This window comes from Phasianus colchicus, chromosome 5 (genome assembly GCF_987193195.1).
Source record: "Phasianus colchicus chromosome 5, bPhaCol1.hap1.1, whole genome shotgun sequence".
NCBI classification, from domain to species: Eukaryota; Metazoa; Chordata; class Aves; order Galliformes; family Phasianidae; genus Phasianus; species Phasianus colchicus.
In genome coordinates this window covers 46,062,190-46,084,488 of record NC_143440.1, presented here as the reverse complement: position 1 = coordinate 46,084,488, position 22,299 = coordinate 46,062,190, and the positions used below count along the sequence as shown (strand labels likewise).

Genomic DNA, 22,299 nt, shown 5'->3' with positions numbered 1-22,299 from the left:
AAAAGGTTTTACAAACGTCCGTCCTCAACTTCCTTCTATAGCAATCCGCTCTTCCCAGTGTCCAAGAGTGCCTGTTGCATCAGAACTGAAAACAGGCAGCAAGGGACTGAAAAAAGCACAGCAAATATCACAGAGGGTAAGGACACTTTTTGAAAATTCTCTCTTTTATTATTTAACCCATCAAAACATTCCAGTTTCTCTGCAGGCCGTGAATCAGGCATTTTTCCACTGTAACATTTCCATAGGAGACAGCACGACAAGCTCTGTGTACAGGACCAAGGCTTAGCGTGCTCAAGTCATGTGAGAGCTGAACTATACTCATCAGTGACAAATTAGTCATCCTCACATTACTCAGCTTCGAGCACCACACAAGAAAATGACCTTGTATTGTGGTACTACTAGGTTAAGAATGCCACTGCCTAATGACAGAAGAGTAGGTTTGGATTGATCTTATGGGTTTTACAATAAGGATTGGACGAGGTGTGTTTATTATCACATTTGGAAGCGTTTAGGCATGATAATTTTTTGACATAATACAAAAATCACAGAAATAGTTTAATTTAGGTATCTAAAGTTACAGAAAATAAATATTTCAGTAAATACAAGATCTGATTAAGACATATAGAATAAGAGGTATACAAGAAAATATAGTTAAAAATACAGAAATCCCAAGTGGGAAAGGAAACACCATTTTTCTTGAAGAATTTGAACCTTCCTTCTTCAAACCATCATTTGTCTCTCTTTGATAAAGCTCCACTACCAACATTTAAATAGGCAGCCCCACCAACCACCTGTTGCACTAGAAGTACAAAGCTAAGAAGAATGTGTAATATTTTATTTTTCAATGTATTTACAAAAAGATATTGCACAGATCCAGGCATTTTTTTCAGTTTAACAAATTAAGGAAAAGCCTATTTACAAAGTTAAAAACAGAAGTGCAAAATAAGACTGAAAGAAACCCAGAAAGAATAACGTTTATTTAATTACTAAGTACAGTCTGCTATCTGACCATAGCCCACATCCTGCATTACCTAAATTAGTTCTACCTTGTTTATCTGTAACTTCAGAAGTCCTTGCATTTCTTTATAGATGCAAGCTAATCTTTTACACTAACCATGAGAAGGTTTATGTAAAATGTAAAGGCTAAAGTTAGCTTAACTTAACATCTTTATTTCACCAGCAAAAGGATGCTCTTTTAGGTAAATTGGTAAAGCTACATAGTATTATAACATGTATTTAAAAAGTAGTGATAAATCAGGCATGATGGTTTTCATTCTTTGTAAACACCATGAGGAAGTCTGCCAGTATATCTGGACTGATAATCCTAAATACACCGTCAGTCCAAATTACATTAGCACAGCATACGGTCGTGTCTCAGCCTATCTGCCACTGGGGCTATCATGATGCATTTCTGGGGTGTAAGTAAGCAGAACAATCATGACCCAAAGATGAAGCAATGCCTGGGAAAAGAGAAGTAAAAATTAACTTAGCACACACACTTGTTGTTTATGGCAATGTGTGTCAGTGTAAGTGGAAAAAAAAAATTGTATGAAAAATATTTAAGCAAAATATTTCTACTGTTTTCACTTCTAATAACTAATTGTTATATGCTTAATGAAATGCTGAGTCAGATTCTGAAGAAGCGAACAGCAAAAATAAATGCACAGAATCCAGGCTTCTTTATGCTCTCTACCTTCTTTCCATCCATGCATGCCTTGCAGAAGCTCCAGCTGTTCTCCCTGATACCCAGCCCAGCCCATGGACATCACATTATGCGACCTGTCCAGTGATAAACTGATACTCCTGTGCCACCTGGCTGACACCAGACAGAGTAAAACTCTGAGTTCTACTTTCCTTCTCCCTTCCCACACGTGATGTTTAATAACATTTTTATAAACACTGCAGAAATGTTAATCATCATTCAAACTTCACTGAAATTACAGTTGGAATACATTTTGCTGGGGTGCAACAAAAGAGATAAGTGACAATACCTATCACACATATCCTTAAAAAATAATAACCAAAACCCGAACATTAAAATTACAGCAGTCATAACAGATTCCTGTTGAAAAAGGCCCAACATATGGCTCCTGTGCAACTGTTATTGAGTAGCTCAGGCAGTAAAATTCTTCAGTATCTCAGCAGAAAGCATTTTATTTACATATTCTGAAGTCTAAGTCATGAGTAGGAAGAAAGAGAGAAGTCAGGAATTAAACAGCCCTGTTCCTTCCAGTACTTAATAGGGTGGAAGAAGAAACTGCAGGGGAACCTTGTCATTTCCTTTATTTACATGCATCTCTCTGCCTTACTGAAATAGTGACAGCTGTTCTTAGAGACTCCGTTCAGAAAAATCACTGTGTGTTCTCAAGCAACTTATTCTCTTTCATTTCAAAGACTTGATAAACATTTTCAGTCAGGGCAGACTGCGTGTCTACCTTGCTACAGTTCATTTCAACTAACAGACATCTACCCTCTAGTGGTAAAGGAAGGGATCTCATTTCCATAATTTTTTCTTGTTTTCTCAATTTTTATCACCTACTATGTTAAGATTCTATTATTTGAATTTCAGCAAAAATAAGTCATTTTTTCAGCTACTAGAGTAGCATGACCATTAATTACTGAACAAAAGCGGAGGGCCAAATATTAAGAAAACCCATAAAAGAAGTCAACTTTCCAACATCAGTGCATGCAGGTCACAATATTATTTTCCATTCTCACTTCACTTTAAACATTCTTTTAAAAGGTAGTTACATAACTGTCCTTAAGAGTTTCATACTAAGAATTCATGAGAAAAACTGAGAACTAACAAGCAACACAATTTCAAAATGCTGTTTTGTAAATACTATTTAGTCTACAAAAAAAAAGAGCTGTTAATTACACAGTACATTTAAGACGTACTTCATAAACTGGCAAAAGAAGTCTTGAATTATAGTCTTAAAGAAATCTTGCTTACCATATATATTATTACAAATATTCTTGCTATAGGATACCTCCTTAAAAAGATTCCCAGCCGAATGCTACACAAGAGAAAAACAAAATGCACAAATCAGCAATAAGCAGTAAGTTCTTCTTCCTCTCATTCTATTTAATCACAAACTCAAACTCTACATCTGTTTCTGACCTGAATTTTACTTCATATATTCATGTGTGAGAAAATTTAGAATGCAAACTATTAAAAAAGTCTTTTCCTAAACCAGAAGATGCATTTTCTTGTCACGTTCTTACCTAAATTGATCTATGCTACTAGCAGCCTTGCGAACTCTCCCATACATTCCTGCTATGTTGGTATCCACATCACTGAAAAGGACAGGAACATTACGCATACGAGCACCTATTTGAAGGGAAGAAATAAAAAGACTCATTACTGTAAAACCACTTCAAGTTGCAGTCTGAGTAAAATTAAATTACAGTTTATAACAAACATATGTAAAAAAACAAAAATAGCAATTCATCTGATTTGTTATTGCTATTTTGCTGGAGGCAGGGAAGTGTGTTATAAGGGGAGGATTCCTGATAAACTTACAATTGATTTAAACATCAATTCAACTCAGTATGTTCAAAAATTTATTTTAGTTAATTGAATGAATCTTGGTATTGAATTCTAATAAGTAATAAGAGTTCTTTTATTAGGTATAAAATAATGGGTTTGATAGTTATCTTTTTTCCATTTACTTGTATTTCTCATACAGTAAAACTGACAGCACTTCTAATACTAACTTGTATACTCCAAATATTTACATATTATTTACACTTTTAATATGCATCAACTTTGTTTTAATAAGATTCTCAGACTGCTACCTTTGTGCAACTAAAAACAAGCCAAAAGGAAAATTTTATTCAACGCTCAAAAGGAAGTGTACTGTTCACATTCACCTCCCAAAACCTTTTTACGAGACAGCAAATACTGCCAGCTTCTAACATTGTTTGAACCCAAAAAGACAGACTTCCACCTGTGACAGGATTTGTGTATAAGATTGTAATAAGATTGCTTTAATAGTGCCACAATATTAAGAATTAAACTGGCTTCATTAAGGCTACTTATCACTCACAAAGAGGAGCTTTAATTCAACTATTTTTGATACAGACTGCTGCTGAAAAAGTCTCTGCTATAAGCACCATATTTTCAGACTTCTCTTTTTCCTTTACGAACTCAGATCTTCAGAGAAAAGCATTAGGAAATACAGAAAGCTGCATTGCAGAGAGAAGATTTTTAAATGTTATCATTCCTTATTTACCTTCAGTACCATCAATTCCTGCCATATTAATGGAAGGCCCATTAGTACTATTGCCTTGGAAACCCTTCAGCTGATGCTCAAGCCGTTCCAGTTGATAGACAAGTGAGTTTTTCTCTGTGCTCAGGCTCTCTAACATGGTCTGCTTCTGAATAAGTGTTTCTGTCAGCTGATGAAGGCGATTTTCTAATTCAGTTTGACTACTACTACTTAGAGCTTTGTTTGTGAGCTAAAAAAACAAAGGAAAAATCAGAACATATTCAAAATCTGACCAATGTGACAAATTACAAAAGTAGTACGCTCCCAAAATCTAAGCCATCAAGAACAAGCTATAACATTTGCAGGACTTCTATGGGATAATAATATCCAAACCAGTGAGTGCAGTGAAGAAGAAACTCAATTTCAACAGTTGTTAAGACAAGACTTTTCATGTGAAAAACAAAAAAGCTGTTTAAAAATGTATTCGTATGTTTTCCACTTCTAGTGGAATATAACTTTTATCATCAAAATTAATACTATGTCTCAGAACTGAGTTTAAATGCATGACAACCACAATAATCAGTCTCCTCTTACTTCCAACTTCACAAACTGAGCATGTAAAATATTTTCAAGTGAGGAAGGGAATGCTCAGTACAAACAAGGAGTGTCTCCCCGAAGAGGCTGCTAAAGACTGACAGTATCAGAATGTTCCAAAAGGGATTAGACCTATTTAAGGAAAACAGTTCCATAAACGTACTAACAGAACTTAGGGTCTCTAATTCACCTAAGAAAACCACAGATGCTGAAAGAGTGCAAGGGAGCGAAGACAGTGTCCAGGCTCACACTGCCACTATTCAAGATAAAAACCTATCTGTTGGATACATGGGTAACTAGTCTGAGGGACATCTTATGTTTCTATGCACAATTGAAAAAATCTCTGAAGAAACAGTCATGATCAATCAAACACCAATGGCATTGTTTAGTTTCCAGGATGAAGCACACAACAGGTCTAGTTGGATCCCAGGTTACCCTCTGAAGACAAAAGCACGTGTAATCATAAAATTAGACTATTTACTGTTTCATGGTTCCTTTCCTTTACCCTCCACACTTAAAATTCTACTTTGCATAGCAAACAAGCACATGCTAACTGAGTAGTAGTTCCTATGTGTCTTTCGTATGGTTTAAGCAAATTAATAATTTTCAGCACTGTTTTCATAAGTGAATGTAATACTTATTTTCTATACAAATACAGTACCTGATTCCTGAGCTTCTGAATTTCTTCCTCTCTGTCTTTTATTCTGCTTTGCAAAGTATTCTTTGTTCGATATAATTCTTCCTCAGTATAACGGAGTTCCTATGAAGTACATCACAGTCAAAGATCTTGTTTTCATACTTACTTTGAAAGAGATTCTCTTATTTAAAGTTACACTTACTTTACTTATTTAAAGTTAGAACAAGTAACACAGTATAATCAGATATAAACTAACATTTAATATAATTAGAAGCGTCTGGCTAGCACTGGGAAAAAATAACAGAGCAGAGCATAAAGACACTACCTAGAAGATCATAAAATCCTTTAGTGAAGACTGACTTAACATAAATACTAGCCCAGATCAGTTTACTAATGCTGACACAATTCCACTGGGAACATGATTTGTTTTGTTGTCCTCATCTTCTCACTGTTTATTATATTGCTATCTTTAAGTGATACCAATACTTAAAGAATTAGGGAATACCAGGGGGAGGGGAGGAGGAGGAGGAAGGGGAGAGACATCTTTGTTCCTGAAAGGAGCCCATCAATCATTAAACTAAAATGAAGTGGGTATCTTCCAATTTTAAGAAATCTTCTCATATTTCTCTTTAACTTTGTGAATGTCACAGACCTTCCATAAACTTTTAAGATAAATTAGCATAACAGAGGGAAAAGGAAAAGCAATATTAGCAAGAGAAAACTTACTGAACAGCAAAACTAACAGTAAGGTTTCTTACTCCCACGATTTAGTGGCTGTGTTAACTCCTATTTAAAGACCTACCATACTTATCTTTTAAATTACAACTGCCTTCAAATCACTGTGCCACTTCAACTATCAGCTGCTACAGAAGACAGCTGATCATACTTTTCCTTTAAGTCATCAGATATACAGTAAATAACTTTTCATTTTCCAATGTCAGCCTCAGAAGCTTTACAGCAAGTTAGAGCAATTCTCCAATAGAACAGGCCACTGTTGCATTAAGTATCATTGCAAACAATTACTTTAAAAGCACACGTATACATATGTCATCAAAAGAAATATCATTTTCTGTAGCAACCAATAATGCTTTTTTTTTTTTTTAAGGCTTCACCTCACTTCTTCTATACATGGCATTAAATTAAAATATACCCCTCAGAAGGGCAGGAGTAATGTGATATAATCTACCATCTGCTTTGATATAACCATCAACTATCTATCAAAAGCAGACATCAACTTCTGCCTTTTAATTAGTTCAAGCTGCTAGCATCTCATTCAAATGTAACTTCTGAAAGGACAGATAATCCTACAAGATAAATTGTTCCTAACAAATACAGTACCCTCACCTGCTTTCCTCATTAATACTCTTTACATGAGCTTTTTTTAATTTTTAAAGGACATTTTAATAGGCTGCAAAACATGGGTCTGATCTAATATTCTGTCTGTTAACACAAAACACAAGAATGAAGTTTTTTCCCCTCTTCCTAGCACAGAATAGCTTAAAAAGATGTTACAACCGGACAAAAATTTTCTACTACTATTTTGTTAACAATTTCTCTTATACAGTAGCTTGGAATCCTACACAGAATTTGATCACTGCAAAACAATTGTAACCTTTATTAAGTTTCTTGACATAAATGCAAGTTACTACCACATCCCTGTTGCTGGATTGTTCACCTGCTAGATAAATTTAAGATCATTATCAATTTTGTTCACTCTCTAGGGTCTTGTGTATTCTTTAAAAAAAGCTGAGAACTGTATTTAATCAGGATTACTGCTTAGTACTGGTTGCACTTTGGCCTTATGACATTCACTAAAATTTGGGAAATTGCCTTGGAATACTAGAAGAAAAAAACCCTCAAATACCATATAAGCTACTCTCTCATTAAGCCAAATGCTTTATTGAAGACAACAAACAGGCCTGAAATAAGACCCCATCAGCTTTCAAACATTCTTTACCTGCTTCTGCCGTTCTAGTTCAGCTTCTGCCTCCTGCTTGGCCATTTTATGTGCTGCTATTTGCTCCTGTAGGTCTTGAAGCTGTTCTCTCACTGACTCAGCTTCACTTACCTGCTGAGTCTCCATATCCTGAAATGAACAGAAACATTACTATTTCACTAGCATTCAAACAGTACTGCAATCTGTCATAGGTGACTACAGAAAGTGTTGCTTCTCCAATACTGATTCCAAGAAAAATGAAAATGGGGGTAAATTAAAGGCAACTGCTCATTTTATACAGAATATTTTTATTACAACATCAACAAGATAAATGCAATTTGTAAACATAAGCAGCCTTCAAGTGATCTCTTTTTCCCTTCTGCTGTATGGATGCTAAAATTGTGTAAACCTGGCACAGCTGCTGGGTTGAGCCAATTATGCCACAGCTGACTCAGATTATAGTTGCTTCAAGGATTAGTAGCAGCTCTTGCAGAAAAGGATGTAGGTAGAATCTACAGAAGTAATCAGGCTTGTTTAGAAAGAATTATTTTTTTCAAAATAAGTGCATAGTAGAGTGGGAAAAGAAAATGGTATCTACAATACTTCTCCCACCACCAGGATAGAAAATACGAGAAGAAAATGGTTCTCTATAAGTGTTTACCCCACAGCTGAGCAAAAGCTGCCTTGGTTTTAATACTTGTTCAAATAAATATTAGAAGTGACAGCCCTAAAGCACACAAAAAAAGAGTCTTCTGTGCATGGCTAACTACATGTAGGTGTGTACATAACCACAGCTACCTGCAGATCCGTTCTCATCTGCTGTATTTGTCCCATTAGCTTTTGTATTTCTTCTCTTTGAGTGTCACGCTCGTGCCTCAGTTCCTCTAGTTCCATTGTGCTTGCTGTCTGGCTATCCAGACCTTCAATACCAGAGCCTTCTTTTAGGCTGTTTATCAGCTTTTCTTTAGACTGAAATAATAAATCAAAATGTTATTGACAGTACTATTTCATAAGTGCTCAAATAAAACCCATCAAAAAATTGCTCTACATTTCCTATGTAGATTTACAGTAAAATAACTGTTATATCTGTTCTTTCAGACAAGTCAAAAATAACTCTACACATTTTAAAATGGAAAATGCTTCCCTACTAATAATTTCTCTGATTTTCCATATGTCATGAGATGGGATGTACTGAAAGTCTGTGTTATCAGAGGAAGAGTAGAGCTTTACTCTTTAGAATTGTGTGGAATGTTAAACATGTCACAGATAAAAATTCTGCCTTTCCAGCTAATGTAAGAGAGAATACAGACACCGAAGACAAAGATTTAGTCCATCCTTTCTCCTGTCAACAAAGCCAAATAAAAACCCAAATCAGCAATTTCTCTTCTGGGAAACAGAATAAACTTTTTTTTTTTTTTTAAACAAAGTTAACCTAACGTTAGCTTGAAATTGATTTCTGATCTCATGTTTCTTGCATTCATCAACATGATTCAAGTCCTGTCCTTGGTCATCAGACTAAATTGATTTATTCTAAACAGGTAAAGTTTGCTAACTCTTATAAAACTCAAATTAGTACCTTTAATAACTTAAGTAGTAGACAACTGCACAAAATATGTAATTTTGCCATTGCTTATATAATCACACACAGCTTTTCAGAACACAAAAATATCTTCTTTGGTTTACACAAGTATCCACTATGCTTCAGACTCAAGCAAAATAAAGCAGTTTTCTTGGCACAAGAACACTGGGTGTAGATAAACTGTAGATTACATTTGTATCCATCTGCTTAAGATCAGACTCTGGGATGGGGAACACAATGACAGATGTTATAAAATAAGTGCAGTGGTTCACTTGGATTTTTCTTTAAGTTCAGGACCTCAACTTCCATTTCATTATTTAACTCAATCTGTCAACCAAAATTTTAGGAGGTACAAAATGCAGACTAGTAACTGTTCTAAATAGATATTATTATGGATTCACCCCAAAATACATTACAGATCACATGGAAAAAAAACAGATTAAATTACGTGAAGAATAACATCCTATAAAAATCAAGCATACAAATCAAACTGAATGCCTTTAAATAAATGCTTACTTGGAGTATACGAGTAGCTTTCTGTTTATAGTCTGCCAGTTCCTGTTTTGCAGATTCTAGCTGGTTTTTAGATACTTTGACTTGCTGCTGAAGCTCATCAGCTCGCTTTTTCTCATCTAAATACTTTCTTTCTGCAACCGTTACCCCTTCTGCCAAATTCTGACGTTCTGCTTCCATTTTACTCAAACGTGCTGCAAACTCATTCTATTAGCAATAGAGAAACAATACTTCTGTTTAAACACAATCACTACTTTAACCTAGAAACAAAAGAGAATTTAAGAGCAACTACATTTGAAATAACACTTCATATGGACTGCGTCCAACTTGCATACGCATTAGTGCTGTGTGGAAAGAAATTCTGCTAGTTTAAGGAAGTACTAAATTGGTACTCAGTAAGAACATGCATTTCTTTGCCACCAGAAGTAGATCTTTCTGTTTACATACATTTGGTAAACAAAAAGCAAGCTATCCCTCCACAAAAATAAATAAATCAATCATAAAGATATTTTAGTTCAAAGAAGAGTAAGGGTTTTCACAGATGTTATTATACATAATAAAGGCTAAGCTAAATGGAGAACGCATAAAGTCTTTAGCAATATAAGCTTTCACATTTACCACAGAAGTGACCACCCAGTCTAATATTCTTATGATTACATATTAAAGTTGTAGGTGCAGGTGGGGAACAATACGGCATGGAAAATCAAATTGACTGCTGATTTAAAATATGTTTTCACATAAAAGATAGAGTGAAAAAAAATTCTTTTTCAGCATTAATTCTCAAGAAATTTAATCATAAAGCTTTCAAAATAGCACATAAGAAGAAAATCAGCATCTCAAGGATACTTAGTGTAGCAGAAGGCACAGTTTCCAAGTGCTTAGTACCCTGAACAGGAACTAGTCAAGGGGAAAAGAGAGCAGTTAGAACCTCACAAATTTGATCTCACAAGCAGTCAAACTCCTCCTTAGTCTTCCCATCTAACCTGCATTTGTTTGTAACTTTCTTGCTCTCGCTTCAGTGTGGAGTCTGCATCACGCAGCCTATCCTGAAGAGTTTGAAGGGCTTGATTTTGCAAACTGCTCCCTTCACTGTGGTCTTGTATTATTCTGAAAGAGTGATATACATATTAATTGAAATTAAAAATTCAGTATGATTAAGGTAGAAATATGACTACCTTTAGCAACAGCCTTGAAAACGTACCCAGTAAATTAGTGAACATGGCTGGCTAATAACTCCTGCAGTCCCATTGTGAAGTAACCAATTTCAGATTCATGTCCCAGTAAAAAGACAAAGAAGTCTTTACATCTGAGAATAAGCAAGTGTATTTTTCAAGATAGAAACATTTCTTCAGAAATTAAGCTTCAACCCTTTGACAAAAACATAAATATATTGTATACAATTTGTTTCAATAATCAGGTGATAATTGCTCTTATTCATTTGCCCAGTTTCTACTGCCAGCTGTGATGTAACAAGCTCAGAGCAAACTTCAGTGTTCATATTTCCCCACATTAGTTCATTCATTTTTATCCTTAAAGAGACTAAACTACCTGTACTGAGTTTTCAACCCTACTACTATTTTTGCAAAGTTGTGAAGTCTGAAATTAAGTACCGTGATTTTTCACTCTGCAATGCTTCCAAAGCTTCTGTCCGGGAACTTAGGAGCTGATCAGCTTCTTGCAAGCGTACTTTGAGCACAGCTAGCTGGGAATCCTTGGCACCAACAGCTTCTGTCAGATCATCAACACGAGCTCGAAGTTCTCTGACCATCCTGTCATTCTTTGAATGATCAACATTCCACTTCTCCACTCTTTCCCGGGATTTGTTCAGTTCTACAATGTAAAGTGTTCATTTTAAGTTTTTAAAAACAGATCACGACAAGGTTGTTTTTTTTTTTTTAAGTGCTCAGGATGTGCATGCTAAACTTCCTAAAGGAAGAAATCAAATACACCCGAAATACACTGAAACTTTAGGAGCTACCAAAAAGTAACAAATACCAGACTTTGGCTGTCAGATCATGACCTACTAAAAAAAAAAAAAAAAAAGAAAAAAATGACATATGATCTCAAAACTCATTTTCATTCCACTTTGCAGCTGACAATCTGTCTTAATCCTTGCAATGAACTACTGTTGAACAGCCCTGGGCGAGCAAACCTTTCAAAACCTCTGCAGGTAGCATCTAATTCAACACTACATAACAATAAATCAAACTAAATAGCAGCAAACAAATACAGTGTTAAAATGATACCTGGATATTTACTGAGACTTTGTTTTTAATCAAAGTTCACATGCTAAACTTCAAGGGAGAATAAATTCTGCAACTTAAACACTTACTTTAAAAAAAAAAAAAAAGAAGATACAGTCCCATCCCTCAGTTGTGTGCCTAACTGAAGTAGTTTGCCAGGTATTTTATTATTTGTTTTTATATTCACATCTGTCATATTTCATTTCATGTAGCTTTAGGAAAAAAAAAAAGCTAATATAGTCATACAAAAATACCAATCTGAGATTTTCATCATCAATTAGCTACAGACAGAAAGCAGTCAGATTTCAAGCACTTAAAGGCATTCATTCATAACCATTTTGCAAGAAACTTTAAAAGGCAGAAAAAAATATTTTAACATTTAATATTTGCTAGTATTAAGATGTAAGCATTGGAACTAACTCAACTACATCATTTTCATCAACATGTGTGTTATTATTGTAGTTGAACAAGACTTCCAGTCTCTCTCAGCTCATCATTTTGAAAACCAGGAATCATTTTGCTTAAGTCACACATGCAAATTTATCTAGGAAGACTTTATTATAAATATAAAACTCTAACACAGAAATAGCTTTGCTTCCCAGTTTACCAGTATTTTCACAGTATGTTACAGTTTAGTTTCCAAACTACGATACCTTCTTGCGTTTCCTTGGATCTCTGAATTAATGAAGCCATTTCTTGATTTAAAGATTGCACTTCATTTCGCAACAGCTGATTCTCTAGGCGAAGGTTGGATAGCTCGTGTGATTTTACATCATCGTTAGCTGAAAGGCCAGGATTAGTTACTGCACTTAGTGATGAATCCTTTGTGCCATCCACTTGGGTTCCCAGTCCAGAGTCTGAGCTGTCTGGAGTTTCTGTACAGAGAGATGCAAGTTAGAGCTGATCAAAGCATTTGTAGGTCTGTATCAGTGGTTGAATGCACTTAATCTAATTAAAAAAAAGAAACCAAAACAGCTTATATTGGAATATAACATAATTTTGATGTCAAACCTAAATATGTAATTCAGCCACACAGCTGTACGTTTTAGCTACCTTTATGTAAAAGAGTGTTTTAAGAATCTTCAGTTGAAACATCATCTTACTGATGATTCTGCACCAACAACTCTCAAAACACGCTTTTAAAATTACTTTTAAAAAGCGATATAGGAATTTCTGATGTAGTCTGAACAGAACTCACTTGCAGGGAAGAAGGAACCTACAGCCCTTCCTCAGCACACACATGGTACTGGATTTGCTCTGAAATTAATGCAGCAACTCTAGCAGTGTTGATGCTATGCACAGACAGCTGGGAGATTTGCACCAGTCTTAACAGAAAGTGAACAACCAAGCAAACATTGCAAAAACATTCCTTCTGCATTCAGTGTGCCCCAGATCAACAACTGTTGAAAATCCACGGGGACACACTACAGCAGATTCAATGCCAGACTGCAGTTTAGCTGTCACAACACCATTTTCTTCGTGCTGTGATTATCAACCAATCTGTCCCACCTTCTTAGCTGCCACTCCAGCAGGTCTCATGAGCCAGAGCTCATCAAGGAGGTGGGGCAGACTGGGAATTCCTAACAGCGTACCAACAAGTAACCACAGTGACTGAAAAGTTTATTTCAGATTTTCTCAACCCCCTTTCCTATTTAAATGTTTTTAAGAAGTGTTACTTCCTTTCTTTTAATTCATTTACATAACTTTGAAATTATCAGACAATCTATCTTCATTCCTTTGTCTGGAAAACTCGAGAGTCCAATCAAGCTAATAAAGCAAAAAATTAGCCATTTATAGCAGACAGGGGATTGCATCCAAGGCAATGTACATACTGTAATTTACTTTTGTCTGTAACTAATGAACTGTAATTTATTTCAACAGTTGTAATATAGGACATCAAAATGACTGATACATACAATTGACTTCAAAACTAGTATGCTCAAACTCTACATATCAATCATGTGCCTCCTCACTTAGCAGCTTCAAAATGCAAACTCCGCTGAAAAATCTTCAGAAAAAAATTCAATGCATCACACTGAGCAAAATAACCATGTTCCCTGAGCATCAATTATCAAGGTACAACATGCCATATAGCTAAGTTTAACATATTTGACTTATTGCTGTCAAATGTTATTGAAAAGTTACAGACCCAGAAAAACAAAAGCAGTTAGATCTCTGGAAATGACCCCTTTTTACCTGTAAAACTTTTCAATACGCTTAATGCAGTTAAGTCTTTTACAGTAAGGGTAGTGAGGCACTAGAATAGGTTGCCCAGAGATGTGATGGATGACTTGTCCCTGGATACCTTCAAGATCGGGCTGGACCAAGCTCTGAACCACTTGATCTAGCTGTGGATCCCTCTGTTTGCTGCAGGTGAGTTGGACTAGATGACCTTTAAAGGTACCTTCCAACTCTATGGATACTGTGAATCTGTAAGTGAAAAACTGGCACAGTGCTTTACATGCATAAAGCAGTGAACAAATAATACTCCTGCTATGCTATTAGAAATACAACTATTTGCTTCAATTTTATAGAAAAAATAACATTACAGGAAAGACTATAGACTGGGGAGCCAGATAGAGAATGAAAGTCTCTAAGAGTTTTATTCTCCTTAGTAGACACTTGAGGTTTTAACCACTTGGCCTGGAAACTACTGCAGGTATCTGCAGCAATGCACAACTTCTGGCAAAAACTAAGCTGTCTATCTCACTTTCTCACGCCTGTAGCTCAAGAGAAGCATGCCCATTTTCCCACTGTCCAAGCCAAGCAAGTTTGACAGCTTGCCTGTCTTCCATGGTAGAGCAGGGAGAAGCTCACATTATATCTATCAGGTAAGGCATTGGGTAACAGCCAGAACCATTTACCAGCTGTAGTGAAAGTCTCTTGCTCACATATGTGGCATCACAAGAGGCAACAACTCCAGGCAAAGGAACAAATGCAGCAATGCCAGAACCCATACTTCCAAGTAGGGATGCACAGGTGCTGATGTAGTATCAGGCCATGACTCAGGCAGGATAAGGTGAGCAGTAGCAATGAAGCAGATAAAGAACGCAAAGGATTTAAGTGTCACGTTATATAACCTGCCAAATTACTGTAGTATCTAAGATTATTCCAGTGATGAAAAATAGCAAGAACCATACTGTACTTCACAAATGTAACACACTGCTGCCACTAGATCTTTCATGAAGTGACAAAAAACCTTTACCTTAGCCTTACACTAGACATAAAAGGGTTTAAAATATCTTTAGATTCAATATTATTAAACTACCATTGCTTTTGCTTCCGACAGAATTATCTTCAGTAGTCACTGCACTCTGTGTACTAGTAGATACAGAACTAATGTTTGAAGTCCGAGAGTGATTTTGAACAGGTGCCTTGCCCTTCTCTTTTTTAGAGTCCATCCTTGCATTAGGCTCTTTCTCAGAACTGTTGAGAAAATCAAACAGCAACTCATCATCGGGTTCAGACTTCTTTCTCCTCACAAAATGCGAGGAAGCTCTGGATGTGGAAACACTTTCTACTGAAGAAGCAACTTCTGAATTTGTTCTACGCGCTGGTTTAACATTTGCAGTTCCTGCTAAGATTGTAGCCTTTTGGTTTTTAATGTTATCAGCTGCTGAGGAGATGTAGGCTGCTTTGGATGACGTCTGATATTTCAGTTCTCTGGCATGCTGGGACAATTCAGAATATTCATTGGCAGAATCCAAATTCTTGCTATCAAAAACTGCATTGCTTGCTGCGTCTTTTTTGTTCAGAGCTGATGCAGCCCCTTGATCAACTCTGTTGAGAAGATCCTCCGCCTTTCCAGCCAGATCAGCAAGCCAAGACATGATAAATGTCTGCTGATTAACTCTACATCAAAATTTCAGGAACATATGCTGCAAAAGAGAACAATTTAAAATCAGACAGGCGTTGAGAAGACAAGAAGCGTGGGTTACTGAAAAACTGCTGCAGTCATCTATTACTGTTGTAACTACATTAACACTTCTGTCCTACTAACTTCGTATTTCATTGTTTTGATAACTGATGGAAATAAACCAAATCATTTTCCTAAGAAAATACACAAAAGCACATGGCTTTGCCATCAAACCATACCTGCTCCTAGCATCAGCACCTGCTGATGCAGCCTGTCAGTGCAGCGGTGACAGAACATAAAGTCTACTTGCATCTGACAACACCCAAACCCAGGTGGAGAAGGAAAACGTGTCAACAAACACACCGCAGGAACGGACGCACGAGACAAACATCCCTCAGGTGCCTGACCTGCAGATCAGCCAGGTCAGAGGGACGAACATCCCCAGAACAAACCGCTGCCCTGAGGTGCCCCTACGACAGCGACAGGGGGACGAGGAGCACCTCCCCGGCACTCAGAGCCTACGACAGGGCCCCCTCACCCGGGACAGGCCTGCAGGAAGCGGGCAACGCAGCGGCCGCGAGGAGAAGCTGAGCTGGCCGACCCCGCCCGGACCCACGGCCCCGCCAGGCCCCTACTCCCACCCGGCGGCCCTCAGGAGCGGCGGAGGCCTCAGCACAGCCCGGCCTCACCTCCTCCCAGCGCGAGGAACCCCCAGGCCGAGCAGAGCGGCGAGAGGAGGCCGGCACACAGCGCGCAGCAAAACCCCGGCCAGGCGCTGCCCACCTTCCGGCAGACGTGGCCGCCTTCCGGGCCGCGCCGCGCGCACGCGCAGGAGGCGACGGGAGAGGCGTGAAACTGCACGTTGCTGCAGGCCCCGCCCCTCCGCTTGGGGGCGTGGTCACGTCGGGAAGGGGCGAGGCGCGGCGTGAGTGTTGGCGGGAAGTTCGTCACGCACCGCCTGCAGGCTACCGCGCGCCTTCTCTTCAGGGCTGCGCGCCGTCCTGCGGTCGCGGCACCTGTGAGGCGGAGCGCGGCCCTCGAGTTGTGGGAGTTCAATCGGGGCGGGCAGAGCCCCGAGATGTGCGTGCAAACGTGGAAAACGGGCACGCGGCGGGCGGCTGCCAACCGATGCGTGTCCTGCATTTCTGCGTTGTGGTGGCAGGAGGAGCTGCAGCCCCGCGGAGCGACGGTCAGGCTGTTATAAAATGCCAGGCGTCGACTTGGCTTTTCTTGACAGTTAAGGGAGACTGTTAAGAAGACTGCTTGACAGATGGATCACCTGATTCTCGAAGGCAGCTTAAAACACCAAAGAACGCGGAACCAATAGGATATAAACCCCTCCATTCTGCCAGCACAATCAGTGCAAATAAGCAAACGTGTTCTGTCCTCCTGACTGCACAAAACTCTTGTCAGAAGCTGGGCTCACCCTCATCCTCTTGCAGCAATCTGTCCTGTATGATAACACCCAGATGACCTTGTTTCTGCTGAAATTCCTTGAAAGGTGCTGTGCAATCAGTGCTGGCTCCTACTTGGGTAACAGGCCCAAGGTTGTCTTAAGTCTTTTAAGATAAAGTTTACATAGGATATCGTGATTAGGCTTAGAGGGGACAAGAGGTGAGGTCAGCCCAAGGGCTTCCCATCTCCTTGTTCACATTTATAAGAGAATCCAGGAGCTCCCACTGGTGAAGAAATAATCTAAGCACTGTCTTTGTATTTTTCCAGTCTTAAGCTTCCTTTTCATAAAAAGTCTCTAGGCTTTCTCAGGCTCTTTCAAAATGAGCCATGACGATCTTTTTGATACATTAAAGCAACCCATTTCCTATTTCAAAACATTGTAATTCAGAGATTTGCATGACAAGAACGGCTCTTGTGAATGCAAGAGATGTGGCCTGAAGAACAACTTCATCATTCTTTCAAGAGATTTCGTCTATGGGGCATGTTTCACTTCCACTCAAAGGAGGAAAAAGATTTGAAAAGAATGGCTTTCATTAAATGTGAACTGGTAGCATCCTACAACCAATAAAGTACTATTCCAACAGTGAGTGGAATATTATGAAATTTAGGAATATTTATTATCAAGTATGCAAAAGGCACAATCAGGAGGAAGGAATAATTCTGGCTTTTCTTAAAATTGGGAGACTTTTCTACGGTTTGTGTGTCTGGCGTTGAGGTAAGTTTTAGATAGTTTCAGGTTTTATTGTTGGGTAAGTAGAAAAGTACACTTATCCCGCAATGTTGTTTCAATCATCTGTAAGTTACTGCATTCATTAGCTAAAAGGGGATGTGAAGACCAAGGCATCTGTTAGGAGTATTTTAGCACATGATGGTGCATGAAGAAAATGAAAACTTTTTTTTTTTTTTAAAGATAACTGGTAGGTCAGTTCAGGCAAAGGTTAGAGAAGTCTATCTCAAGAATAGAGCTCATGTCACATTCAGAAGAATGGATTTGCCTTCACAATTGCTCCAGTCCTAGAAGCAAGTGTATAATATGGCAAATCATGCTGATTTTTTTCCAGCAGTATTCTTACTATCTTATTTCCTTTTTCTCCATATGCAAATGACAGGGGTCATTCATCATTCTTCAGATGAGAAACAAAGCCAGCCTTCTAGACAGACACTGAGAGAATCATCAGAGTTAGGAGACCAAAAGTGATTGGTGACATTTAAAAAACAGAAGCTTTTAGAATATGAAATTTGGAGAGTCTGAGGATTTGGGAGGTTTATTTGCATTCAGCCTTCCTTAATTCGAGTTCATTATTTGTTGAAAAGAATCCAGAATACTCAGAACAATTCTCTACTAGGTTAGGACTCAACTTTCCCTACCAAGAGCATGCAAATCCACATAACAAATGAAAGACCAATAGCAGTTCTCTTAATTCTTTTTTGACAAATGAAAATATACACAAACATTCCTCAATACAAACATTCAGAGGAATTTAACCCTGTCTACTGCGATTACATTTGGCTTTTCTCACAATTACTAATTCAATATTGAAGAGATTTTTACTTTTTCTTTCTCTATCTCAAGGATATGTTTTCCACTTTTGACAGTAGAGCTGTGGAGGACAAGTTTGAAAGGTCTTATTTGTCCTGGAGTTGTCCAAATTTGCATGCAGCATGTCTCTAGGAAGTTTTTTACTGAGAAATATTTATCTTCTGCATACATACTGTCACTCCCAAGGATGTAAACTCAGCAACTTTGGTGCTATATAATGCCCTTAGATCTTCATAATAACTCGTGGCTGAAATGGCAATGAAAAGCCTTGTGAAGGCTCACAGAGGTGAGCCTGACATCAAATTCATCAAGCTGCCAGCACAAAAGGCAAGTGCATGTGATGGTGTGAGCATTGAGAGTGGAAGGTCTTCACTGGGCCAGTTTGGTAATTCTCTTCACCATGAAGTACATGGAGAAATCCTGAAGCTGCAGATGTGCAGATCAACTAGGCAAGGCTGAATCTAATACAGAGGGAAATGTATTTTAACCAGCAGAGAGAGAAAAGAGCATTTGTCTTGAACAAGGCAATGGGTTACTCAAATGTTTGGAATCTGAGTGCAGATGTTCACAGTGATACTGCAAACACATCACATAATTAGACATTACTTTTGTGTAGGAAAAAAATCATTATCAAGGGGATGCATGCACTGTTTAGGAAGTCAGATACGAGGATTCCCACAGCTGCCTGCGATGAAAACAAAAGACAACATAGGTCAAGCTTAGAGAATCCTATTCTGGGTATATAGACTTTCATCACTGACATTTGTTTTCACAGACTTTAGTGGATATTTTACATGAAATGAAAATGCCAGAACTAGGACTGCATACTTGCAGTAAATAACAGCGTTAAGCTTACAGCTGGTCATTACCATATTCCACAGTTTTTAAATCAGCACTGTCTATTTGGAAGCCTGCTGTCAGCAAGGATACGTTAGCAATCTTTTAACCTCTAGTCTTCTTTCCTTTTTCCCTTCCCCATGTTTGTTTTCTGTGGTACACATTGTTCTTTTGAATTTCCTGGTCATGAGGCTATCACCTCACACCTACTTTATTCTATGCTAAATGCTTGTTTTTTTTCTTTTCCCCCAAGCAATCCACTAAACACATGGCTACTGAGGTAGAAAGGTAAATCAGCTGCAGAAAAGATGTGTAAACGGATATAATTAGTTTTTGTGTTTTCTGTAGGATGTAAGTTCTGCTTATCATAAGAAAATGTTTTCCAGTCTCTAATCTACACATACCTGTTGCATTTTAAGATTATTATTTCTTATTGTATCCTGGAGATGTGAAAATATTATTTTCCTCTTGTTATGCATCAGAAGCATGTTAGAGTGGCTCTCCTGGACCTGTGCTTCTCTATACTAAGTTGCCTCAGGTCTTTCAATGTTTTCTTGCAAGTGATCCTTCTGAAACCTCTATTTGCTCTTCTCTATGCAACAGTGCACTTAATTATTTATTGACACAATGTACACAAAACCTCATCACGACCCACTTAGGGTCCACTGTGTTCACTGTTTTTCCGTGATGATGTCTCAAGCCTTTCCTCTCCACCTGGCAACCTATTTCCAAAGAAAATACTGGAAAACAGTACCTTGAACACTGACAAATTTATTTAAATCTGTCACAGTGGTTGAAGAAAGCAAGTATGAAGCTATAGGGATTAGGTTTCCTCTCACTCCCTCTCAAAATGCTTGTGTTTATGTTCCCACAGTGATGTAAGTGAAATAAACTGCTGAATCCCTCTGGCTCCTTGACTTGCTTAATCTCAGTTTATCTCCGTGATGACACACTTGCTATCATATTTCTTTCTTTCAGAACTAAGATTGCTTCATGTAAGTCTCTTAGAATATTCCTCCCAAAATGAAGACAACATGTGTTTGTTTTTTTCTTGATAGCTAAGATCGCCTCCTTGTTCATCTGCTGGTTTTGCTAAAATGCAACTAAGTTTTCTCTCTTTTCAAACATCTTGGTTAACCATGATGTTTGCTTTTACAAGTCAGCTAGTCATGCACCATTGCCAGTCTGTCAAATCTAATATGATTGTTGGAGAAGATTTTGAAAGACCAGGCTCAGCACATTGTTTCCTTAACCGTAAATATCTCTCACTCCGTATCTTACACACTAGCTATTTTTTTTCCTGATTTCCTTTTTCTGCCAGAATTGAGTTAATACAACTACAAAGAATGAGCAATTCGTAAAATATCCACAAAATATCCTCACTTTCTCCCTTTTATTTTCCTGATTCTCCCATGCAGGGTACATTCAAAAATGTCTGGTGTCAATTTTCCCAAGAAATAAAAAACTTCCCTTAAAAAATTCCAGAAAGAAGTTGTGAGGTGCAGTCTTTCAGGCATGTTCTGGTTCGTTAGTTGTTATTTAATCTAAGAATCACGTGCTTGCATTCACTTACTGGTGTGCACCCTGTGCATCTGGCTCACTGATACATGACCTACATGTGCTCCATTCACCAGTATAGTCCATTTCCGCCCAGCTAAAACTGTCTTAATGATTCATCAAAAAGTAAATTCTCGATCTATTCAGATGCTGTTAAAGGAGAAATAACATATGCAGCCCAGAGTGGTTTACTGCACCATGTTTTTATAAATGTGTTTTGCAGTGGATTAAAAGCAAAGCCAATGATTGTTCAGTCCAGCTTTTGTCAGCTGTGATGCTAGCAGCTAGCATCAATACACAGGTTGGCACATCTCCAGACTTCTGACAGAAATCTGGAAAGCTTCTTTTGGGGAAAGCTGTGCTTTCCAGGCACTACTATTACCATGCCAGCTATTTAAGCCAGCCTTCTGCAAAAATGCAGGCTGTAGGAAAAAATCCCATCAGAGCACTCCTAGCAAAACAGAATCAGAGCTGAACTACCCTCACTGACTGTGCAGCAGCCTTGTGGTCTGTAGGACTTTCCATACGTGGTTGGTTAAAATCTCAATGTTAAGAAAGCACCTTATCTGCCTTATCTGCAGTTTTTTAAGTTTCATATGTGGGATTTTGTTGTACTCATTTGGCCAACACTTTCAGAATTTGCTAGCACCTTAGTTCTCATTTGTGTTGTGTGGCTTTGGCGGGTTGGTTGGAATACATTCAAGAGAGTCACAGTCTTGTTATGAGACATAATGGTGAAGGCTACTTTTGCTTTCTAGAGCTGTCAGAGCAAGAGGCAAAAAGTTTCATAAATACATTATGTTTTTACCTATGTACATGCTTTTCTCTTTCCAAAATTTTGCATGTTTGTTTGTTCATATAGCAATAAAATGTTTGTGTGACCAACGATCTCTACTTCTTTCTTTCTCTTCCTTCTTTCCTTCCTTCCTTTCCTTCTTTCCCTCTTTTTTTCCTTCCTTCCTTCTTTTATTTTTCTTTCTTCTCTTTGCTTTGCTTCTATCTATGGCAGCAGGGGCAGTAGGAATAGTGCTGGATTCCTCTTGCAGGACACCTGGGCACTTCTTTTTTATCCCAATTGCATCTTAATCTCTCAGTTTGTTTCAGATCACATGCCCAGCAACACCATCCATATTTTTCCTACTCGATGCAAGGCAGCTTGTTAATTTGCTGTTTAACACCACCAGAGAAACAATCGCACTTGGAAGTAAAAAACCTAAATATCACTCGAATCTCTTTAATACATCTGCTAAGTTTAACCAGGATGCAGGATTTCTGCAGTGATCCTACCTATTATTTTTCAAAGCCAAAAGCATCCTGTTGATGCTTAATGAGTGTAGAATC

At 37.9% G+C, this 22,299-nt stretch overlaps 1 protein-coding gene across 1 annotated transcript; it reads right to left on the bottom strand.

The window, feature by feature from the left end:
* Positions 1-465: 465 nt before the first annotated feature.
* Positions 466-16,455, bottom strand: GOLGA5 (golgin A5). Its single transcript, XM_031593070.2, has 13 exons — positions 16,259-16,455; positions 14,982-15,591; positions 12,367-12,588; positions 11,081-11,300; positions 10,454-10,577; positions 9,474-9,677; positions 8,177-8,347; positions 7,400-7,528; positions 5,467-5,565; positions 4,236-4,461; positions 3,226-3,331; positions 2,954-3,017; positions 466-1,460 (listed from the first exon to the last, which is right to left on the bottom strand). Exons 2-13 carry the CDS (start codon positions 15,541-15,543, stop codon positions 1,380-1,382), a joined length of 2,208 nt encoding a protein of 735 aa, XP_031448930.1. The 5' UTR covers positions 15,544-15,591; positions 16,259-16,455; the 3' UTR covers positions 466-1,379.
* Between the last annotated feature and the right edge of the window lie 5,844 nt (positions 16,456-22,299).

What these genes read in the sequence shown, in the direction of transcription:
- GOLGA5 (XM_031593070.2), bottom strand. Translation starts at nt 15,543, where the DNA reads ATGTCTTGGCTTGCTGATCTGGCTGGAAAGGCGGAGGATCTTCTCAAC. An exon ending in TTGCAGAGTGAAAAATCACG is followed by an intron (nt 10,578 to 11,080) that starts GTACTTAATTTC and finishes TCACTCTTTCAG; the next exon opens with AATAATACAAGACCACAGTG. An exon ending in AGATGAGAACGGATCTGCAG is followed by an intron (nt 7,529 to 8,176) that starts GTAGCTGTGGTT and finishes TGTTCATTTCAG; the next exon opens with GATATGGAGACTCAGCAGGT.